General features: G+C 41.6%; 1 protein-coding gene across 1 annotated transcript in view; it reads left to right on the top strand.

The window, feature by feature from the left end:
- LOC139203869 (zinc finger matrin-type protein 4-like) overlaps positions 1-24,131 on the top strand; it is a 95,904-nt gene that overhangs the window by 57,633 nt on the left and 14,140 nt on the right. The window contains exons 5-6 of the mRNA XM_070833765.1: positions 11,506-11,727; positions 20,068-20,164. Of these exons, the coding sequence (XP_070689866.1) occupies positions 11,506-11,727; positions 20,068-20,164 (319 nt within the window). The remainder of the gene's footprint in view (positions 1-11,505; positions 11,728-20,067; positions 20,165-24,131) is intronic.

The following is a 24,131-nucleotide window of genomic DNA, read 5'->3' as shown; positions in this document are numbered from 1 at the left end:
TTGTCACTCCCTTTGGCACGTGATACCGACACACAAGGCAGCATCTGCATGAGTTGTCCTTTGGTGTCTGTATGAGATGATGAATGACAACGTAGCATATAACAACAGTAGAGTCTGCATGTGAAGGATGGAGAGGTGGTTCGAGACTGATGTTAGCGTCCCATGTGAAACTCAAGCAAGAACTTATTTTCATTTTATCAGCTTTTGTTATGTGAGTAATGTGTGTATTTTATCTTATTTTGTTTTATCGTAACATATTTTCCTAAAACCAACCAAGTCGTTTTAGTGCCTAAACTTTACCAAACTTTACCAAACTTGTTACAGATTCAGAATGTTAACCAAGTCTTTTTTTATCATTACCATGATGATGGAAGTGCGGTATACCCTGGAGTAATGTTAGATGGTAAGGGCTTCAGTATTTGATGAAACGGAATTTGAGAACCATTTGCAATGCAGAAGGGTGCCTTGTGTGTTGGTATCAGTCCTCAAGGAGGTAACAAAGAGCCTGTCTCTGACATATTGTGAATGAGAACAGGCTGGTCTAAAGGTAACAGCATCTGAATGAAAATCCAGAGCAGGTCTGGTCATGTATTGTATATTAGCATGTATTGTATATTAGTGAGGTTGCAACCCAGTCTCACAGAAGTTTGTGAAATAGAAGTATAATCTATGAATTCGTGTCTGTGGACACAAATTTCTTATTGTCTTCTTGTCCCTCAGCACGATTTTCGAATGTATTGTATTGAATGTATTGCTATGGGATTATCTTTTTTTGTCTATATCACGTCTTTTTTCCTGTCACTTCTGTAGGATCAGGGAGTACAGAAGCTGTGCTGCTATTTCTCATTTTATATTAGTTTTTAAACTATAACCGCTGCATTACTCAGTCCACATCAGTCCACGGCGGTCCGGAGGGTCTGCTGCCGGTCAAAAATGTATTTGATAAGTCAACAATATGACAGGTTAATGCTACAATCATCTATTTTAAGTGTTATTACTGATTCTGCTGTACTAGATATTTGATTTGTGCGATATTTTTATCTAAAAAAAAGTCCACTGTGTTGTGGCTACGTTCGACTATTGTTTTGGGTTCTCCACCGTCAGTTGGCTTCATTCCATTTCGAATTGCCACAGGTCGGTCGTAAATTGAATGCAAACACCCCTGTGTCTTTTGAGAAAAAGCTTTTTATAGCCTGTGATTGTAAATGTGAAGCTGCTCATTTAATTTTATACTTAGAAGAATATGTGGCACTCAAACGTTGTTTGTATGTATGTGTGTGTGTGTGCTGGATTTTACACTTCACACCCCTCATTTAATCCTTGCACTTGTCACTTTCATCAACCTGGACTTTAGACTGTGAAATGCAACAAGTCTGTGTGTGTCTATGCATGTGCAATTTAGATTTAATCACCAACTGCTCCTTACCTTGGGGTGATTGAGGCCTGCTGTTGCTGTTCATGCTGGCAGCTGCTCACTTTGAGTCTACTGACAAAGTGGCAGTTGTCTGAGAATAATGAGAGATCACGGGGAAAACGGTGAATGAGAAACATAGCAAACATTATATTTTCCGATTCTTCTGGAGTCTAATACTTGAATTCACAGTGAGCAGTGTGAATGTGAAAAGATCAGCCATAGACTTTGTTTACCATGGCTTGTTGGCGCTCCAGTTGAAGTCATTTATATGCACGTCACACTTCACTCAGATAGCCCTTTCCTCTTTATTTGTAGGACCTTTACTGTTGACTCTGATAAGACGCTGCATTTTTATAGTGATATTATTTGAAGTCTCCCATTGTTGGATCATCGATCCATCAAATTCGTCCTGCATTAATAATGCCTCAGCCACTGCAGCCTTTTTTTCCTCCAGAGTGGTAGCACTGAATAATTGGCACGCAAAGGTCTTGTCTTTGAGTTAATGTTTGCTGGACATATCCTTAAAATCTCTGGCTGAAAAAAACACAACAGTAAATAATTACTTTGACTGCAGCAGCACCAGAATGGCATTCAGGCATAGAAAGGGGGACAGAGGATGTCATTTCTGCTGAGTTAGTTCAGGCCAACAGTATTTTGCACAGCTTTAGCCAGAGAGAAAATGTGTTTCCTTTTGTTTGGAGCTTAACTTTTAATCTGAATGCTAGTTCCTGTGTGACCTGAGACTACACTAAGAAGAGCAAAGGAGGCCAAGAACTACTGTAAGATGCAGGCAGGAACAGTGAACATAACCACGTGGCTGGCATAATGTACAGGGACATCTGCACTGAGTATGGGCTGAAAGTCCCACGGGCAGAGATGGTTGAGAATGACTGAGCTATGATCCTGTGGGACTTCCAGATCTAGGCTGGATGTGGAACTGGTGATGGCTAACCCACCTGACATCGTGCTGATTGACAAACAGCAGAAAAAGTTGTTGGGAGGCAAAGGCAACAGTGGTGCCAGTGGTGATGGGAGCACTGGGGGTTGTGACCCAGAAACTGGGAGAGCGGCTCCTGCAGATTCCAGGTACAATATCTGAGATCTCTCCAGAACATCAACTTAGATACTGACAGCAGAACACTCAAACTCCCAGGCCTCTGGTAGAGGACCCAAGCTTGAGGCAGACACACCATTTTGGGTGTGCATCACATACACTTTCTTGTTTGCTTCATCCTTGCTGCAGTCTACCAGCAGTAAGAACGAGTGAGTTCTTATGCTTGCTTTTCTGATGTTTTATTTCTCCTAGGAACTTAGGATAGAGGTATTCAATTCAATTTTCAATTAAATTTATTTGTATAGCCCAATATCACAACAGAGTTGTCTCACAGTGCTTTACACAGTTCACTGAAATAAACAAGTGTAAGCGAACAAACAATCTAATAAAGAGTCCAGCAGTCGATGAGGCCAATGGATCAGTCCGGTGGATCAGTCCTAGGCATCACCTGCCCTTTATGACCCTCCTTCTTCGGGAAGGAAAAACTCAAAAAACCCAGTGGGAAAAGAGAAACCTCCGGGAGCACCACAGTGAAGGAGAGATCCAGCTCCCAAGGACGGACAGGCTGTAGCCTTGGACAGACGCACATCCATTGGCTGATGGAGAACCACATCAGCGGGACCAGGACCAGGATCCATAGGAACCAGGGAACCACATCAGCAGAACCAGGACCAGGATCCACAGGAACCAGAGAACCACATCAGCGGGACCGGGACCAGGATCCACAGGAACCAGAGAACCACATCAGCAGGGCCAGGACCAGGATCCACAGGATCAACAGGAACCTGAGAGATGAGAAAGCATAGAAAGGCTCCGGGGAAGATAGCATGAGACATGAGAGGATGGAGAGGAAGAGGAGGAGAGAGAATAGAGGAGCTCAGTGCACCATTGGAGTCCCCTGGCAGTCTAAGCCAGTAGCAGCATAACTAGGGGCTGGTCTAAGGCCTGATCCAGCCCTTAAATATAAGCCTTATCAAAAAGGAAGGTTTTTAGTCTACTCTTAAATGTAGAGAGGGTGTCTGCCCCCCGAACCCAAACTGGAAGGAGGTTCCACAGGAGAGGAGCCTGATAGCTGAAAGCTCTGCCTCCTGAACTACTTTTGGAGACTTTAGGAACCACCAGTAGACCTGCATTCTGGGAGCGCAGTGCTCTAGTGGGGTAGTACGGTACTATGAGCTCTTTAAGATATGATGGAGCCTGAACATTAAGAACCTTGTAGGTGAGGAGAAGGATTTTAAACTCTATTCTAGATTTTACTGGAAGCCAATGAAGAGAAGCCAGTACAGGAGAAATGTGGTCTCTTCTTTTAGTTCTCGTCAGAACACGAGCAGCAGCGTTCTGGATCAGGTATATGATTTATTTAGAATTTTATTTTCTATGTGGAAAGTAGAAGCTCTGTATTAGTGAATTGTATGATTGTTTTTTGGGGCATTGCTCAGCTGAGAAGCTTTACAAAAATAACACTGCTTCTTTGCTGTTACTGAGAAATTATGAAAGGCATGAAAAAGCTTGACTAATATAATGTTCAAAGAGTGCTGACTGCTATAAAGTTTGAATGAAGTTTCAAGGTGAATGTATGCATGAGTACAAAGACTTTAAGACGAGTTGAAAATGTTCAAAAATAAGGAAATATATAAAGAAAACTTTCAAGAATATCTCTTTGCCAGATCCAAAAGCAATCAGGACTGAGCAAACTTTTTTTTTTCCTCCACTGTGATATAATATAGATATTGGTCTAATGTACCATATCTGATATGCCAAAAAGTAAATGCTCTGTATTTGTATAGCGACTTTCTCGTCATTTCAACCACTCAAAGCGTTTTTACATCACATCCTCATTCACCCATTCACACATCATTCATACAGGAGGAGTCTAAGTTGGAGGAGACTGTTCTTTCACACACATTCACACACTGAAGCTGCCTCAGGAGCAAGTCGGGGTTCAGTGTATTGCCCAAGGACACTTTGACACGCTGACTCATAAGAACCTGGGATCGAAGCACTTCTGATTGAGGGACAACCCACTCTGCCTCTACCTCTGAGCCACAGTCATCTCAAAAAGACACTACACAACACTATTTCATTGTGTTTTTACTTTACTTTCTAAAAACTCTGATTGCAGTCTGGTGATGTGGAGCTCAGAGTGCGCCCTTATGCTATTTGCTTCTTTGCCACTTTTCAGTGACAGACAGCCATTAAGCATGCCATCTGTGGCCAATGGTTCAGAACAGAGGCAGATCTACCACATGCAAAAGAGGAAGTGACACAGCCATCAATTGCATTGACACTGAAGAAAAAACATGCTTACCTTTTTGGATGGCAGCTGCTGAGCCATTTCTTTGTGCAGAGATCCATTAAATTTAAATTTGACCATTTCATCACTAAAAATTTCATCACAAAAAGAACAATTATTCAGTGCCTCTCATGGATCCTTTAGAGTGGAAAAGCCTGAAGTTGCAAAACTGTTCCATCAGTATTCATAGATATGATCGAATACAAATATCAGACCCACATATTACCCTCACACACAAATGCTTTGATTTGACTCACCATTAATATATCCAATAATCCATCATGAAATTCATTCTGGGAAAAGATAGCGTCAATGAAAGGTTGGCTCCGCTTGCTTTGGACTGAGCTTGGATTCTCTCCTAAAACATACATCTAAAGCACCACTATTGTACAGGCACCTAGATCTGTCACAATAGAGAATGTCAGGAAGATAAATCAAGGGCACCAGGCAGCCTGGGTTATTGATTTCTACACAAGTAATGTCAGCGGACTGGTCGAGTTCCTCTGCCGATCCCCTTGCCTCTCGGGATCCGCTGTTTCTCCAGCCTGCTTTTAGCTTGCATACAGCTGCAAAAACTCTTGCTTTCATTTATTCATGCCTCATTCAAAACCCATGATAAACATTTTAAAATTGCACCATCATCGATCTGAAATCATTGTGTCGAAAAACCCTGTGTAAGATGTTCAAATTAACTTTTTGAAGATACAAGAATTCATCTGGCAGTCGAAATGAATGGTTCATGTTGTTCCCACAGGCTGTATCTTTATTGTGATATTTTCACTGATCCACATAGCACATGCTCATCTGTATGCATGTTTAGCTGAATATCAGCTGCTAGTTTTGCAATTCCTAATCAGTTTCTATTTTAGAGGTCAGACTGGCTGAATGAATGTTAATTTGTCATTAGTACTTTTATGTAACCACAGCCGTCTGTATTTTCATATTCCTCCACATAGTTTCTCAAAGCACTATTTCCACATTCTGGCCTCTTTCCAGTTGTCTGAGCCATAAGCGAAATGGCTGCCATGAATGTCACTTCCTTTAACATCTACAGCTTAATGTGAAGATATAGTATATTCCTTGCACTGATTTACTGGGAAGTGATTTGGAGAAATCTGGAGATAAAATTCATGTTCATGACAACATGGCTATGGCTCTCCTTCAAATTGAACTGAGATTATTATCTGATGACCCTAATTGTTTAACAATTGCTTTTTAACTTCCCCCTTCTGATTCCCTGCTATTCAAACTGTCTAATGGGCTGCCTCAGAATTCAGACCATTTTCATTTTCATACATTCATATTGTAGGGACTCTGTTAACATTCTGGTGCTGTGCAGCAGGTCAATTCTGAGATCCAAAAGTAAATTGACTGCACTTGTATGGCACCTTTCTAGTCATTTTGACCACTCAAAGCACTGTAACACTACATTCATATTCACCCATTCCCAAATTGATGGCAGGGGCAGAGCTTAATCAAGCACACAGGATTGGAGGAGCCGGGAATCTAACCACTGATTCTCCAATTAGTAGACGACCTGTTCTACCACAGCCACATTTCAAAAGACTTTTTAGATATTGCCCTCACTGTTTTTCTTATTTCCAACGTTACAGAGTCTAAAGGACAAATAATACAGTTCAGGTTGACCTTTATAGGTCGCCAGCCTTACAAATAGTATGTAAGTCTCAGGGTTTTGCTTTTCATGGCCTTCACAGCTTGCAGAGATTTCCTTCAGAGACAAAGTAAAATTTGAGGCAATGTTTTGTTTCCAGGGTCATACAGGCAGAGTTTGTAGGCAGAGGAGAGGGTGGTGAGTAGAAAGCCCAAAAGGGAGTGGCATTGTAGGAAGAAATAACTGCATGAATTGAGAACACTTTGATCTCCTCTCCTCACAGTGGCTGGATCTCCTCAGATTTATAACTCTGTTCACACAAAATAGGTCTACTTTGTACTGCTTCTCTGTCTGCATGCAAATTCCATGCAAGGAGGGGCTTTGGCTTTTAAACACAACAGTACGCTAAACGAGTGTTGGAGAAATGACATGTTCTGATGAAAGGGATGTGTAAGCTATACCATTCTATAGATTAGATTTCTAATGGACTAATGGACATCAGAGTTTTCTGTTATTAGGCTGGTCATTAAGAGGAAGCAAATAAAAGAGCTGAATAAATAAATTAGAATGAGCTTCAAATGGACAACTGACACAGCCAAAACAAAATTCACATAGAGCAGTAGCAGAGCAATCCCAATGTGTTTTCTGCAGTGCTGCTTTTGCATCAAAACGTCACAACTCCTATTTGTTTCAATGCCTTGCTAATAAAGGCCAAACAAATGATGTGCTACAGTATAAAATGCATTTTCATTCATGTGAAAATAAGGCTGTTTATGAAAAGCTGCAAGCAGCATGGTTTGCAGTTTGAGCCTAGGGCCTTTCCGTGTGGAGTTTGCATGTTCTTCCCATGCTTGCGTGGGTTCTCTCTGAGAACTTGTGCTTCCTCCCACAGTCCAAAGACATGCAGGTTAATTGCTGACTCTAAATTGCCTGTAGGGGTGAATGTGAGCCTCAGTGGTTGTCTGTCTCTATGTGTTGACCAGGGTGTACCCCGCCTATCAGCTGGAATTGGCACTCATTTGCAAACCAGATGTTGTCTCAGGCACGCCTGATGTAACTAATCAAGGGCCTCATTAGTTGCATCAGGTGTGCTTGAGATAGAATACATCAAATACCTGGACTGGCTGGAGGGGGGGTGTTCACAGTGACGTTTGGGTGCATGTTAGAAATATGGGTACGTCTAGAGAATTGTCCAACAACTTGGTGGCAGCAGGGACTGAGGTTTCACCTCCTACAGCAAAAGCGCATACTAAACGCTGAAGGCCTCCGTGCCAGATCTCCAAGACACCTCCATAACTGAACCAAAAGCACAAGACAAGTCTGCTCCAATATGCCAAAGTCCTGTGTTTTATACACAGACTCTGGCCACCTAGCATCAACAGAACCTAGCACTGTGTGGACTGCAATAAATCTTTATTGCACGGTCCACTCTGGTCCACTACCAGAGAAATTATTAGTCAAATCTCTTGTGTTAAAGAGGCCCATAAGTTTAAAAAAAAATTTTGAGGCATTAAAATGATTGCAAGACCTAAGCAAAGATCGTCTATCATCATCAGTAAGACCTGTCCATACAGCAGCCTCCTCCAGCAAAGTGTAATCACTCTGATTTGATATTCTTACTGCTTTATGTCAGTGTCCCGGCCATTCGGCCTGCAGTCCGCCAGTTTTACCTAAAGTATTTACGTTCAGTCTGAGGGGGCAGGCTCCTCATTCATAACAGGCTGTGTTTTTGCAGGATGGCTCTCCTTAGTCATAGAAAACCCAGCGGGCACATAAAGGAATGAAACCATTTCCTCCCATTTAGTGCATCATTAGAGACATACTGTGTGACACCCCTCTGTGCTTTCACTGAGAGCAAAGCTAATATCCATCACCAAGTGGCAGATGCTGCCAACTTGGTGTGGCACCTGCTGCCTAAAGGACACTTAAACTCTGCGAAAAGGCCCCCACCTCTCTGTAATATAGGTTCAAGTGTCAGCAAGACAAAATGTGCCTTCTTTTGCTGCACAGAGATGAATTTATGTGCTTTGGAGACAAAGGACCAAGCACAGAGAGCATGATAAAAAAAATACTGAGAGGATTGCAGCTTTTTTTTTTTTTTTTGACATTGATGTCTGAGAATAACATTTTTTAGAGAATCATCAGTACGCCAGGGTATGAATCATCCAAGCCTGGTCTTGATTTATCATCAAGTCGAGGTGAGAGTACACATGCCGTATTTCATAATGGCAGCCTACATGGCTGGTTAGTCAGGACACACACACACACACACACACAAACACACACACACTGCAGAAGCTTATTGGGTGGATGACCTCTTTGCTGTCTGACCAAACGTAAGGGTGAGGGATTTTGCCTGCTGGTTTGGACAGTAAAAATGATGAGAGATTTAAGTCATCTAGCACAGAGAGAGAGAGAGACACGAAACAAACAGCAACCAAAATACTAACAGTAATTATAGCACTGACAATAGGAATGTGACTAATAATGATTAATAATAATGAGTAGTGCAAATGTTGCAATGTTCACATTTATTGCACATAGTGAGCACAGTGCTTGCACCTGTTAGGTGTGTGGGTAGTGCTCAGGCCTGAGATGTATGAGTAGGGTTTGAGTTCGGTACTGTGATGGCTTTTGGAAAGAAGCTGTCCTTAAGTCTGGAGGTGTGGGCTTTGATGAGTCTGTAGCGCCATGTCTTGATTACTCTCTGGAGATTTCTGCAGTCGCTTCCTGTGCAGTTTCCATACCACGCTGTGATGCTGTATGTGAGTACTGACTCGATGGAGCACTGGTAAAAGGCTCTAAGCAGGTTGGTCTTCTTAAGTGTCCTCAAGAAGTAGAGCCGCTGTTGAGCCTTTTTTTTTTTACCAGCGCCGTGGTGTTGACAGTCCATGTGAGTGACTCTGAAATGTGACCCTCTCCACCTCCTCTCCTTTGATAGTTAGTGGAGAGAGGGCCTCCTTGTTCTTGCCAAAGTTGAAGATGATTTCCTTTGTCTTTTTGATGTTCAGTGGGGTAGTACGGTACTATGAGTTCTGATGAGAAATGAGATTTCATGTGTGAAGCAGTGAGTTTTTGAGGTGTTGGTAGGCACGTTATGGGAATTTGGACAAAGCTAGACTAGTTGTTTCCCTCTTCTTTCAGTCTTTATGCTAAACTAAACTAGTTGTCCTCAAGTACCAGCTCCATATATCAGTTAGCTCGCTACTATTCCTTTAAAAGGTGATTTGTGAAATAAAGTCAATACTTTTATTATCTTATTTTATTTTATTTTATTTTATTACTTCTAGTAGCAATATTACCAATTAACCACCTCTTCTACGAAAGCTAGGACTTATTACCAACAACAATGATAATGATTATTATTACATGTAGAATCTTTGAATGCAGTTTGCAGTGGACAAAAAGTACGAGGTGAAGTTGTTGCGGAAACTATTTTAGCCTTCGCTTTCTTCACGTACTGTTAATATTCCTCTTTCTTGGAGTTTTCCACAGCTGTTAAATTCTCATCATCCCTCTCTTCACTCTAGTAGATAACCATATAGATATTATTGTTAAAACCAAGAGCTATGCTTTCAGGTTATGTCTCGTATGCCATATGTCTTAATCCTCTTTAGTTCTCTCTCTCTACATATATATATATATCCAGCTTCCAACTGTAATCTTTGGAAAGCTTCTTTGGAAAGGGGAAAAGGCCCAATGAGGAGACAGAAGAAGAAGAGCCTACGACTTCCAAGAAAAAGAAAGCTGCATTTAAAAGACAATATCAGGAGTCCTACTTAAAATACGGCTTTATCGCCACAGGTGATTCTCACGCGCCAAGCCCGCTCTGCATAATATGTGGCAACAAGCTAGCAGGTACTGAAGGTATGAGGTAATGAAGCCTTCAAAACTGCTTTGGCACATGGAGACCAAGCACCCTGCATGAAAATATATTTGTTTTTATGCCGGTCGTATCATTTTATTTCGTCGTATTTATCCCCCACACCTTGAAGGCCAGTCCGTGAAAATATTGCCTTACATGAAACCTGTCCGTGGCGCAAAAAAAGGTTGGGGACCGCTGCTGTAGATGTCCTCTGACTTCCAACTGTCTGACAGTTTACATTATGACTATTAGGGGTCATCTTATAACCATAAAGTCCCAGATTCAAATCCTTGATAGTAGACAGCTGCTGTGGAGGGAGCAAGAGTAAAAGTGCTGAATGTGAAATATTGTGCAGATGCAAACTCTGCTCTGTCTATATCTCAGCTCTGACTTGCTGAGGGCTGAAGTCAAAATGCTGAAAGTTTCACTTCTTTACATTCTGTCCGTCCTGTGTTTTTCACTGGAGTTGCCACTTCAAAACGTTAACTGGTTCAATGGAACGCAATGGGACAATGCTAAATGTTGACTTAGGGTGGGCTGAGCATTCGAGTGTGAAAACTGATTAAGTTGAAAGTGCCTCTTTGTGTCGGGGAGCTTTCAGTGCAACGCGGCGCTCATTCAGGGTTAATAATGTCATACATGCTTGAAGGCACAAGTGGGCAGCCACGAGGAGAGCAAGATCTTTAATTTGTTTGCCAAGTAGAATTTAGGTTTTCCTCTTCAATCATTTAATGGAGATAACAGCTTGTTATTCAGAAAGCTGCACTAGCAGGGCTGCAGTCATTGTTACTTTGCTGCTGATCAGTGGTCATTAAGGCCCTTACATTGTTGTCTGTCTGCCTGCTACAAATCTCCACAAAGCTAACTTGTGTATTTAGGCTGTGCCGGCATGCCATTACTAATCCACATTCTCGTTACAAAAAAACTAAAAATGGTGCTACAAAAAACATTTCCATTTCCCTATAAATTGCAGACTTGCAGCACATTGTCCTATAGCATTGAAGTGCTCTGTCCTCCAGTTTTTCTTAGATTTTTTGCACAAACTATTAGAAATACTCAACACCACAACGCAATCCAATACACCACAAACAAGTATCCCGGGTGATTGTGATTTTTGACTGTATAGGTGTATTTCAGTGGAGTACAGAACTGTAATAGATTGTGTTGGGAAATATAATATTTGTTTTCTTATCCACCTACAGTAGATAGAGCCCCTTTAATTACCCTGCAGAGCCTCAATTTTGTGTTTTTTTTGCCTTTCCTTCAGAGGCGTCTCCCAGTCCCGTAAAGAGTTTCCCAGAAATGTCTCCTATGACATCCCCGCGACAGCGCCGCGACTCGGACCGCTACTGCCAGCTATGCAATGCCTGGTTCAACAACCCTGGCATGGCTCAACAACATTATGATGGCAAAAAGCACAAGAAGAATGCTGCCAGAGCAGACCTGCTGGAACAGCTGGGCAAGACCCTGGACATGGGAGAGATGAAAGGTACAGAGCAATGCTGAGACGTGAAATATTGTCTTTATTCTGACTGATCACATTCATGCTTTTTACTCTTTTGCATGTAAATGAAGACTGTGATGTGGCAACTTCCAGATTTATGCCAATGGCCCAGTGTCAGACTTACATTTAGGCCTAAGTAGTGACTGAGGGAACAGCCATGCATGGTGTTAAGTAATGACACAGTGTCCTATTGAGTGGAGCTTCTCATCCATCGATGCATTCATCCATTATCTTCCGCTTGTCCGGGGTCGGGTCACAGTGGCAACAGGTGATGCAGGGCACTCCAGGCACCCTTCTCCCAAGCAACGCTCTCCAGCTCCTCCTGGGGGATCCCAAAGCGTTCCCCGGCCAGATGAGAGATGTAATCCCTCCAGTGAGTTCTGGGTCTGCCCCAGGATCTCTTCCCGGAGGGACATGCCCAGAAAACCTCTAAGGGGAGGCACCCAGGAGGCATCCTGATCAGATGCCCGAACCACCTCAACTGGCTCCTTTCGATGTGAAGGAGCAGCAGCTCTACTCCGAGCCCCCTCCAGGTGTCCGAGCTCCTCACCCTATCTCTAAGGCTGAGCCCAGACACCCTACAGAGAAAACTAATTTCAGCAGCTTGTATCCACAATTTTGTTCTTTCGGTCATTACCCAGAGCTCATGACCACAGGTGAGGGTTGGAACGTAAATCAAGAGCTTCGCCTACCGGCTCAGCTCCTTCTTCACCACAACGGACCGGTACAGCGCCCACATTGCTGCAGACACTGCACCAATCCGTCTGTCCATCTCACGCTCCATTTTACCGTCATTCATGAATAAGACCCCGAGACACTTAAAGTCCCCCACTTGGGGCAGCAACTCACTCCCAACCCAGAGGGGGCAATCCACCTTAGTACCTGTGCTGATGGTCCTGGTGCTGGATGTGATGTTCCTCTACCTCACCTGCTGCCTCCAGTCTCAGGAAGTCTTTGATCCATTGGTTACTTCTGTTGGCTGTGCAACCTTTGTTATTTGCCATTCCGACACTGGATGCTACAAGATGTTTAAATGGTAATTCTTGTGATCACTTGGCAGACCCTGTAGACAGTAATGTGGCATGTGTCACTCAGTGATAGAAAGACAGCATGACACATTTGTGAATAATTGGGATCATGTGTAAGTCCTCCACTGTTGAACTGTAAGGCCCTCTTGGTTCAAGCTGTCAGCTTGACTCCTTCTGGATTCCACCAGAGTGTTGTAAGCTTTTAATTTTGCAGAAGAGGAGGAGAGAAGGTCTTGCTTGTCCTCTTCCTGTCACAATTTGTCAATAACAATTGCATAATATCATTCCAGCTGGTGAAGGGCTAACTGCCAGAGGAGCAGAGGGAGCCCAGAGGTGTTGTAAAGGGCATCAGCGCGTGACTTTAGCGAATGGGGGAAACAAACCCTCACAGCTGATTGGACATGGACCCCAAACTACAGGCCTGACTGGTTCTGTATGCCTATAGGTGCACTGTAGCTGGTTGATGGCAAATTGAATGGTTGAAGCTTGGTTGAAGTTGGCTATTGACATGCGGTGAACAGATTTCTTTTACAGATCCTGTGGCCAACATTTATGCAACATCATCACTGAGCATTGTAGTTCAGCATAATGTATTTGCAATAATAAAAAAAAACAAATGATCAACACATTTTTAGAGTCTCAACCCAGTTGCACCATTTGCTTTTTTTCAGTAACCCCTTAGCAAATACAGTACATACATGAATATGACTACATTATTTGGATATCCACAAACAATGCACTCTGAACAGTTACGAACAACATCCACAGGTTTGCAGTGGAGTTTGGATCTTGGCTCTTAATCATCAGATTTAGACTTTTTGTTCAGTGTCAGAGCAATCCATGGTGAATATTGTCACACGCAGGTGTTAGTCTTACCACTTGATTTGATATCGAAGCCTGTCACTGTGTACAACTTGACAGTAGACACAAGGCTGAGTACCTGAGGCTGTCTTGTAATGCATGTGTGGTTTTTTCAAATTTTTGTCATTAGCTTTCTAATTGATTTAGACTTAAATAATTATTAATATAATTAATGTTCAGTGTCTATTTTTACATTGCTGCATTTGATTGACAAGTTAAAGTTCAAACATATTACATTTATTGTTGAAATATTGTCAATATAGAAACACTTACTGTTACTGTGATTTTCTCTTAAGGTCAGGAGCACTTTCCCTAACACAGGTCATGATTCCTCACTAAAGGCTCTTCTCCACTCTAGCATAACACCCTCCCTACCTCTGGCTTCCTCTCTTTTGCACTATGCATGTGTGTTAGGAGGAGACGAACATCCCGAACATCAACATAGTCATTATGGAGAGGCTGAAAATGTCAGCATGCTAGCTGCACTATTCAGCACTTGGGCTAATGAGTATTTCTCTCGAGCGATTATCAATTAGTAATGAAGTGGCAAATCATCCTATCAGGCCAAAGCAGCACTGTGGGCACGTGGAGAGGAGAAGAGGAGTGCAGCAGGCAAAGCAGACGCCCAGGCAGCCGGCACAGAGAGGGGGAGGCAGGAGATGCTGCTGCAGCTGGAGAAGGCATCCTTCACAGCTTCTAATAAGAACTCTTTTCTAGATTTCTTCTTTTCATCTATCTCCATATCTGCTTTTGGACCATTTTGTCTTTTTCCATTTTCCAGTTCTCGACTTGCCATTCCCTCTCACTGACCTCCAGCACTGTCCTTGTGCACTTCTCAACTTGCTGATAAAATGTGCAATCTGACTCTGAAGATTGCCATGTGATGAAATATTCAACAACTCCCATAAAGGAGGAGGTGCCGTCACCCATGGGTGTGCATATTGTATATTGTTGTGTAGATGCCGCTGTGCAGCTATGCAAAGCTGAAGGCAGAGACATGAGAGGGGGGAAAGGAGGAGAAAGAAAGTAACGGTCTATTAGCACTCCTCTTCCTGCGCTGATTTGTAGATGCTTCAGGGTCAAATGTACCTGCTCCACATCATTAAAAAAAGAAACCTTTGTTTTTTAAAAGGAAGTCCTTCAAAGTTTTATACCGAGAAGATGCAGAGTTTTTCGTGGCTCTTCCTAACTGGCTGAGGAAATGTAGCCTTACTTTGCAGCATACTGTAAAACTGATGTAACTGCTCATCTGTGCTCTGCAAAGCACTATAAGGACTGCAAAATATCCAATACTCTCATGATGAGACGTTTCATTTACTGTAACATCAAGGACAGAAATTTTGGAGAATTTTAAATGTGATGGAGAATACCAATGCAGTGGATAGTCCATTAAGACACTAATGTTGGCATACTGTGTGAGCACTTTTCTCTGGATATCGCTGCAGTGGAATTAAAAGTTTTTCTTACTATAGATGCACAGATCCAAGTTTGTCTTTCCTGATCTCTATTTCGATAACTCAACTCATCTCCTCGTCTGCTGATGGAGAGTACTGATTTGATATTATTGCTCTCTTTTTCCCATATTAAATCTGCATATCTGTATACATTTGTGGAACTATTTTTAATCAGTTTAATGTGAGGTAAAAAAAAGGCCAGGGATAAGTGTCGCATCAAAAACTCAGTCAGTGGCACACAGTGAGTGAATGAAAACCTGAATTATGTAATAACATTGATGAACAACGTGTGGATTTGGCATTTCATTGCCAGTACTCTTCATAAAATACTGCTTCATAAAATCTGTATCAAAACTACCATTTGGAACAATGGTAGATTCAGATTGATGCATTCCTATTCCATGCATTCATCCATAGAATCATTACATTTTAAAGCACAGTACATCATCCGAATGTAAACTACACAACAGAATACACATGACAGCTTCATTATGCGCCCATCCCTCAATGCTGGAATAACTTAACACAACTGTATTAAAGGGTATGGACCATGTGAGCCCAATACAAACTATAGAGATGAGAGTATTATTATTGACAGAGGTTGTCTCTACATTGATGTTGGATATTGTCAGGATTTGGTCAATACAGGTATTGATACTGCCAGTGCATGGGCTGCACTGCGCTGACTAAACACAGCAAGTGTATTGCTCACTGTCCAGTTACAGCGCAATGTCACAGCAAGCTGACATTAACTCACTCTTCAGAGCATTTTCACATGCTGGCTATACAGGCCACAACCCTCATGTAGTCTGCTCACTAATCATCACTACACAGGGGGAAACGTTCATTCAGCAGACAGACTGAAAGTGTTGCTGAATGTTGAGCAAATGAATGAATGAAAACATGAATGAAAAGTTGTGAACCTTTGCACCCATATCAGAAGTGGTGAAAAAGTTATATAATAACTATTAAATATTCTATGGGTCTTGGACATGGGTGTAGCAAAATGGTTTGAGAGCACCCTATACCAAATTTCAAAAAATGAAGCCCCCCCTATGACTTGATGATGCGTTAGTGTGAAGACTGTATGTGAATTTCACACAGGGAATTTCAATGTCTTCCATGAACAAAGAAACTGTTGTGACTCGACTTCGCATTGGTCAGATCTTTACCAAATTTCACACGCTACATAGAGTCCCGGCCTGAAGACATCTACTAGCAAATTTGGAATTATCGTCACAGTGCCATTTACAGGCAACAGGAAATTACATCTTTTATACTTTGATGTATGCCTTGCAGCAGGTTAATCGCAGCCACCTCAAATTCAGTCCAAAAAAGTAGACATTGACGATAGATCGTGAAACTTTCAAGTTTTCATCAAATGTGATTGTAAATTAGCAAACTAGTCTGATGAGATTAATCCTATCTACCTCAGAGGTCAAGGTCTGAATATATAAAACATATTAACAATGAAACGTTGTTGAAAGTCTGTGCAAAACTTGAATGGTCTCGGTGATGCAATGAACTTCGATGTCTTGCAATGAAACAGGAAGTTCTTGTAACGTCAGTGTACATTGTCCAATCTGCACCAAACTTCACATGTTTGATAAGAGTCCCAGCCTGAAGACGTCTACGTGTCAATTAGTGGTCAAAGTAATTGTCCCACCTACTGGCAACAGGAAGTAAGCCTTTTACAATTATCTCTTGATTTACATTCAATTTTCTTAGTGTTGTCCACCCTTCTTGCGAGGGCCTGATCACTGCTTGAACTAAAAATGTTTTTATACATACATTTGTACAAAGCAAATAGGTGTCTTTTTACAGACGCAAAACTGAAGCACAAATGAACAAGAAACAAAGTCATCTCTTGTAGGCTACATGCATAAACCCCAAAAGCATGGTAAAAATTAAAAGATTTTCTAATCCACAAAAATGAGCTCAGATAAACCATGTTGGGAGGTTTCCAACAGGAAGTACTCATTCCTCTTCATCTAATAGATCCATACGTTTCATGAAAGCAGTAAATGGTCCCTGAACCTTTTAATTCATGTCATGCTTCCCCTTTTGTATATACATCACTGTTCGTCGTAGAAAAGTTGTGTAATTTGTGTAACCCGATACATAATGCTTTGTTCATTATTCCTGAACAGCTAACTGCGTCCTATTTCCAACACCAGTCTTATCTGTGATTTGGTCTGCTTTATTGCTTCCCGACAGTTGCTAACAATTTGTTTGATACAAATTCAGATTTAGCATATCCTCTTTCAGCCTGGACTCCCTGCTCCCTGCTCCCTGCTGAATGAACTAAACTTTTCCCCTCAAGTGGGGCAGATGGCTGCTGGTTAATTTAGCATGAACCCTGGACCTGCACCACCTTTCCCTGCTCATAAACAGCCCGCACTGCACTGCTGATCAGTCATACTGCCACTGTGTTCCCTCCCATGGGCTCAGGCAATAGGTCTCAATTAGCAGAGAGACGGCTAAAGATTTACTACGGAACAAATGAAATAACTCAACTCAGCAGCCCAATCTGTGGCTCATTGGTGGGTCAATGTGCAGGCCAGTGTGCATCACAAATGAAAGGGACTGTTTGTTTCATTTAGGGGTGCGTGTCTTGATCATATACACAGACAATCACTGCAACTCAAAGTTGATTTCATTTCATTATTGATGAAAGTGTGATTAAGATGAATCAGTTTAGTGATTGTGTATGCAGTCAGGGATACACTGTCTAGCTGGTTGCTAAGGGGGATGATTCACTAAAATGCTGCAGATTGAGTCTTGTTTACCACAGTTGCTGCGTCTGTCATAGCTCTTTAGTATTTTCAGTAACCCACTATGGACACAAGTCCCTGTAAATAAAACAGTAAGTGGCCTCTGTAACCAGGAGGAGTTGATGCCAGTTAGAAGAAGCATTAGCTGTCAATGCTAGCATTACTCACATTGCGTTGGCTGTTTCTCAGTAACTTTTTTAATTTCTAGTGTGGTTTTGCAGAATGTGGGATCTGTTTGTCTTTACACCCATGGATCCAACAAAAAAGTTAAACTTGTTTGCATGAAGGCTCTTGTTGTAAGTCACATTACTAAATCTTTGGCATCTTTTTCATCTTTTTTTTTTGTCTCGGTATTGTACCCATTGGCTACTTTCTTTCAAAAGTTACCTCCTTAAGATCAAATGAAGATGCAAGACATCATATATCATCTTCTATCGCATGCATCAGCTCAACACTTCCAACTTAACCCAAATAGATGAGAGTGCAGAGCACATTTTTCTTCTTCTGTGTCCTATCCTGAGCTGCTCCTGTGTTCTCAGCAAAGGGACAACAACAAACAGGTCCCCAATGACTCGCTGCCAATGCCTCAGAAAGTAGGAAGTAAAGGTGATGCACTGCAGAGTCCCAGACACTCTGGGCGCTTCATTGTTCATGCAGGGCGCCATGAGGTAAGAGCTGCAGGCGGCTGGCAGTGATGGATACCAAGGCTGCTGTATAATCTTTCACCCTTTCAAAAATTGTTTCAGAAGCAAGCTGTCAAAGGGGCCCCTGCCGCGCAGACCCTCACTGCCTGCTGCAGAACTTTAATGTCAGCTCATGGCTGCATCGGGGGGCAACCGTGCAAAATTGAAATCTCAGTCCTGGTGGCGGTCGTCTGACAGAGTGGTTATTGTACAGCTTATCAGGAGGAAAGTGAAAGGGAGAGATTTGCCTCTCTTTCTCTGAGGAATTGCCCTACATCAAAATGTGAGAGGGAAAGAGCTGACATCAACATCTGAGAAGTAAGTTGTAACCTGCCACTATCCCACCAGAAGAAAATAAGAACGCTTTCTAAGTTTCGGCAGCTCCTTCCATGGTCTGGAGATTTAGAGGAAACGATCATTCACGGGGGAAATTTGATCAAGGAGGATATGGAAATGTGGTTCAGTGAGTGCAGGGTGACATTTATGTTCTCTTGGCCTTGTGCTCTGAGGCATATTTATGCAGGAGTTAACTCAGTTGTCAGAGTGAGACAATGAAGACGGCCATTTCTCATACCACATCAGATTAGTACAACATGACAGCAATTACACAGGGTGCTTATAATTTGCAACAACAGGGCGCTGACTCTGATTCTTTACTCTCAGCGACTGTGACTGTGTGAATTTCCTTTTAGTTTTTGGCAATTTATCATGGTTCCCAGAGTCCTTATGAATTCGGTGTTCCCCTGACCTTTCCTCTAGCACCATTATGAGGTTGATATTTGTGGTTTTTAATGAGACGTCTTGACAGCTAAAGGATGGATTGCCATGAAATTTTAAAGAGACATTTGTGGCCCCGCCCTTGATGAATTTAAATAACTTCGTTGCAGTGATCATGTGACCCAGTACTGCATCATCAAACTAATCTCATTGTTCATTAAACATTAGTGGCACTGCTTGGGCACAGTCAAAGGCTGATTACCTTGAGCTGGGACAGAGAGATTACTGGTAATTTCCTAAAAACACATGGGGCTGTGTTGACCCATAAACTGGCTAAAGGGTGAGCTTGCGGTTGGAGGACCAATAACAAATTGTTAACAATGTATTTAAGTGCATGACAAAGTGTGTATCCTAACACTTCTCAATCTGGAAAAAAGCTTAAGCTTTCAGAGTCAGCTGTGAAATGTCTTTGTCTGGATTTGGAATGCATGACATTTCATTGTCTGCCTGCTTCTCATGGATTTGTTCCACTGTGTGAAAACACACAGGAATGCTCACCTAAAGTAAGCCTGTATGAAATGTATCTGCAGGGAGGAAATGTTTTTGCATGAGGGCTGCCTAGGTTTGATGGACTCTCTTGATGGTTTGCAGGAGAATGAGAATCACGTTATTGTATAAAGATGTGATAGTGACAGATTTGTATTTACAATCCTCACTGTACTATAACTGTGGATGAAAAGCAGACAGTGGTTTCAGGTATTTTCTTGTACATTTTGACATTGTTCATTGTATTTCTATTTGATTCCAGGTCTGAAAAGGAGTTATACCTGTGAAGTCTGCAGTGTGACACTCAACTCCGTGGCACAGTACCATGCACATCTGCAGGGCTCAAAGCACCAAAACAAGTGAGTGACTCAGACTGTTACTGTTAAATGCAGCAACAGAGCGAATTTCCACTTAAAGCTGCTATACTAAATGCTGCTTTCTGGAATGAAACATGTTGTTTTCTTTGCTTTCATGTGTCCTTGAAATCCCCTACTTCTTAAGGAGGCCTTTGCACCTCGGATGCAGTGTGTTACACGCTGCATACATAAATGATGAGAATATCGGGGGAGCTGCATTGCTGAGACAGAATTTTCAGATGGGTTTATTTTGCTGAAGGCACCCTGTGATTTTCTTTTTTCCTATTCAAATTTAGTCTCCAATTTTAAGGAAAATTCTCTAATTGTGCCTTTTCCTGCTTTCACACTGTAGCTGCAGGAGCCAATCTCAAGCTGAGAGTCAACAAACTCTTGTAGCATAGACAGAACAAATACACAGCCTGCTGCAAATCACACTCCATCACAGCAGTAATCTTAAATGAATAGAAGACGATGCTTTTTGAAAATTCATGTACCATTAAGCAAATCTACAAGTTTTCCCAAAAAGTGGAACAGATATTGAAGTTAACACTGATTGTCACACTGTATCTGGATACTTTGTGTTCAGTCCTTGCACAGGTTTTTGTCTTTTTTCTATTTCAAGAAGTTTTTTTTTAATTTTTTAGAATGTTTTTTTTTATGACGCTAGGTTGTCTATGTATATTCAATACATATATATTTACTGTAACCACATGTCTGTGTACTATGGGATGTTTAAGCCTGGTGTCTTTATGTTTGGAATGTAGACAGCAGTGAGATATTTTGTTATTGGTCAGCAAAATACCCCTATAACAGATACCAACTCATGCATGCTACTAAAGAAATTGAGCTCATAATACATAAGGGACCTTGATTTAAACTTGCTGTTATCTCTTCATTTCTACGTGGAAAGAGTTAGCAGAGTTAGTTCAATCGAACAGAAAGGAGGAAATATATAACAATTACGATTACACTTGATGTAGTCATTTATTTGTTGAACCTATGCACTTAAATGGTCAGACTGCATGGTTATCATTCTAAACTGCTGTTTGAATCATTAAATCATCAACATTGTAGTGGCTCCAAACTTGGAACTTGTTAAGTGCCTTACCTTGACTTTTGTTTTCCTTCTCAACTCAAACTACAGTACCATGCATGTTTATTCATTCTTTTATGTTCTTGCAGTTCTCTTGGCACAGATTATTTGGCCAAATGCAGTTTCAGTAGGGACAAGAGAACTGGGAACTCTGTGGGGTTTTGCATGGGCCCTAGGCAGTAGGTGTGAACTGATGGGGTTTACATGGTGCATGTGCTGGAATTAATTCCCCCTGTTGGCCAGCTTCTGGCTGCATACATCCAGAGGGATGCTGGCATCAGGAGACGTGACATGCCGTTTAACAGCCCCTTGCTTTAGTCACGGATGCCTGCATTGCCTTGTCGGAGCCACTGGGTTTCCATGCGGATCTCATCATCCTGTAGAACATGAACACACACACACACACGCACACACACACACACACCCATCCAAAGCTAAGCAGAGGTCTTGCAGGGAATTCAGAACACACACAACCTCCCGAGCCCCCACTTCCACCCCAACTAGCAACAGTGCCATAGGTCTATTTTGGTCATTTGTTTAATGGCAGTTTACACAGAGAGAACAAAGGCATATCTGCTTTACAAAACCTGAGGATAATATTTGATGTGTGTGGTGCCTTTACAGTCAGTCTAATGCCATATTTCCATTGCATGGTAGAATTTGGATCAGCTCAACTTACTTTTCTCAATAGCTAACGTCATAGTTGCCTCAAACAATATATCCGGCCACAGATGCTCAAACATGTGCACAGGAGTCGCAACATAGTTAGTTTGCAAACAGGCAAAAGCTTTTCTCCGCTACATATGCAGAATAGTCGACTATAGTTGACCATTTGATTGTTAGCATTCACTTCCTTTGTGTTACAGCTTTTGCATTTGGTGTTTTTTTATTATTGCAATGGCTAAGCTCTCAGAGCCACTGTAGTTTTAAGTTTTTGTCATTCAAAAAGAGCAACAGAGACTAATTTCAGCACAGTGTTCAAACTCTAAATGAATGCTAATGTTGCTTCTTGTCTGCTGGACTTGTAGTTAGGCAGTTGTTTTCTGGCACTTCACTTCTTTATGACTTCATGCCGTGATAGTAGGTCAGCGTTGTGTTTTCACCTTCTTGCAATGACCCCAAATGACCAAAAATTAAATTAAAACAGGTTTGAAGAAACTGGTGGAGATATTATTTTGGAGAAAAAAAACACAGGACATAATGTAAAAGGTATAAAGTATTCAGTACTATGAGGACCACCAAGTTAGAGTTTGTTTGAAGGACCAATAGCACAGAGAACAAAAGGACAATCTATATATATTAATCCTACCTTTGGTAAGACAGTACCTCCACTCTGAGGGATGGCGAGGGTCCAATAGTCTGTGATGACCCTGACTTTGAACAGGTGCTGAAGGTCATTTAGGCTCATTAAGTTTTTCACTTTGCTCCCGTTTGGACTAGGACTGACAAACCAACAAGTCATACATTACCATTTAATTTGACCTTAATTTGACCTTTTCTCCCATATCATATATCAGATGCATTCTGTAAATGAATGGGGGCTATCAGATGTCAGTTTGAACATCAGCATCTGTTACACCCAGCCAAGGGGAAACCTGGGCGCAACACAAGGGAGATGACTCCCCTCTTTCCTCGCTCCCTAGGATGACCCGTGCTACAGCAGATGTAATACAAACAGAGTGGTTTTATTAGTGAGAAGCTTCAGCTTCACGGTGAGATCAGTCCAGAACAATAAACAAAACATCTTATTAAATACATCAACTAAATTACCTAACTGAAAAAAATAAAATGAAAGAAAATACAGGCCTACTTAATATAGGCAACTCAAACACTGGACAGACAGGGTAAAAGCACCACCCTCTGGCAGGGAGGAAACACAACAGAAAGTCATCCCCAAACCATTATGACCTGGGTCATAACAGCATCTCTCAACAGAATAATGAGTGATACCCCAGTTATTGATTGTTATTCTAATTGATGTCTTTAAAGACATCTGTTGCGCAATAAAACTCAAATTAGTAATGTCATTTATATTGTTTGCAATCCTGCACTGTATTCGGTCTCTGCTGCTATCGATAGGTCAACTCAGGCTGACAGTGTAATTATTGTGCCGTCACCTCTTCCCAGGATAGCCATCCATCAAGGACCCTTACATGTGAATGTATTTATCCTACATGCATAAGCACAGACACGCATGCCTACAGATAGGCTTTAGACTCAATCATGCTAATGACTTGCACAAACTGATGCTGTATGCATGCTGTATGCCCTCACTGCTGAGGCATGGGAATCTATTGCAGCTCATTTGACGCAGCAGTTAAAGGATTCACATCGTAGACCTTGCGCAGTGCGACTAAGGTGGTTATAGTCAATACTTGCAGATAACAATTCAGCATTCTTGACATCCATTCATTTGAAATTACTGATGTGGAAAAGCAATATGTACTGTTTTTTCTCATTGTGCTTTCTGATACTTGAAAGCTGTTAAAAACTCCATTGTGTAATATTCGATGGACATCAGTCAGAAAAAAGCCTATTTTTTTAAAGCTAAAAATACATAAAGGCAAGCAAAGTGGCCTAGTTAGCCTTCCAATTTATATATTCCGGAATAAGGAATAGGATAGGAATGGATATTCAAATCCATTCAGTGCAAGTCATCAGAGTAAGGTAGTGACCATAAATGTATTGAATGTTCCAATTACTCTGTGCATCTATGTGCATTACTGCTGTCAATTTTTATGTGTAATACCAAGGGTTACATTAGTTGCAGTTATGCACTGTACACCAACATATATTGCATATATAAAGTATACTCAGTATATATATATAGAGATAAATATACAGTGCTTGGCATTCTCCCTATTTTGTTGCCTTACA

Source organism: Pempheris klunzingeri, chromosome 7 (genome assembly GCF_042242105.1).
Source record: "Pempheris klunzingeri isolate RE-2024b chromosome 7, fPemKlu1.hap1, whole genome shotgun sequence".
NCBI lineage: Eukaryota > Metazoa > Chordata > Actinopteri > Acropomatiformes > Pempheridae > Pempheris > Pempheris klunzingeri.
This window is presented reverse-complemented; position numbering and strand designations above follow the sequence as displayed.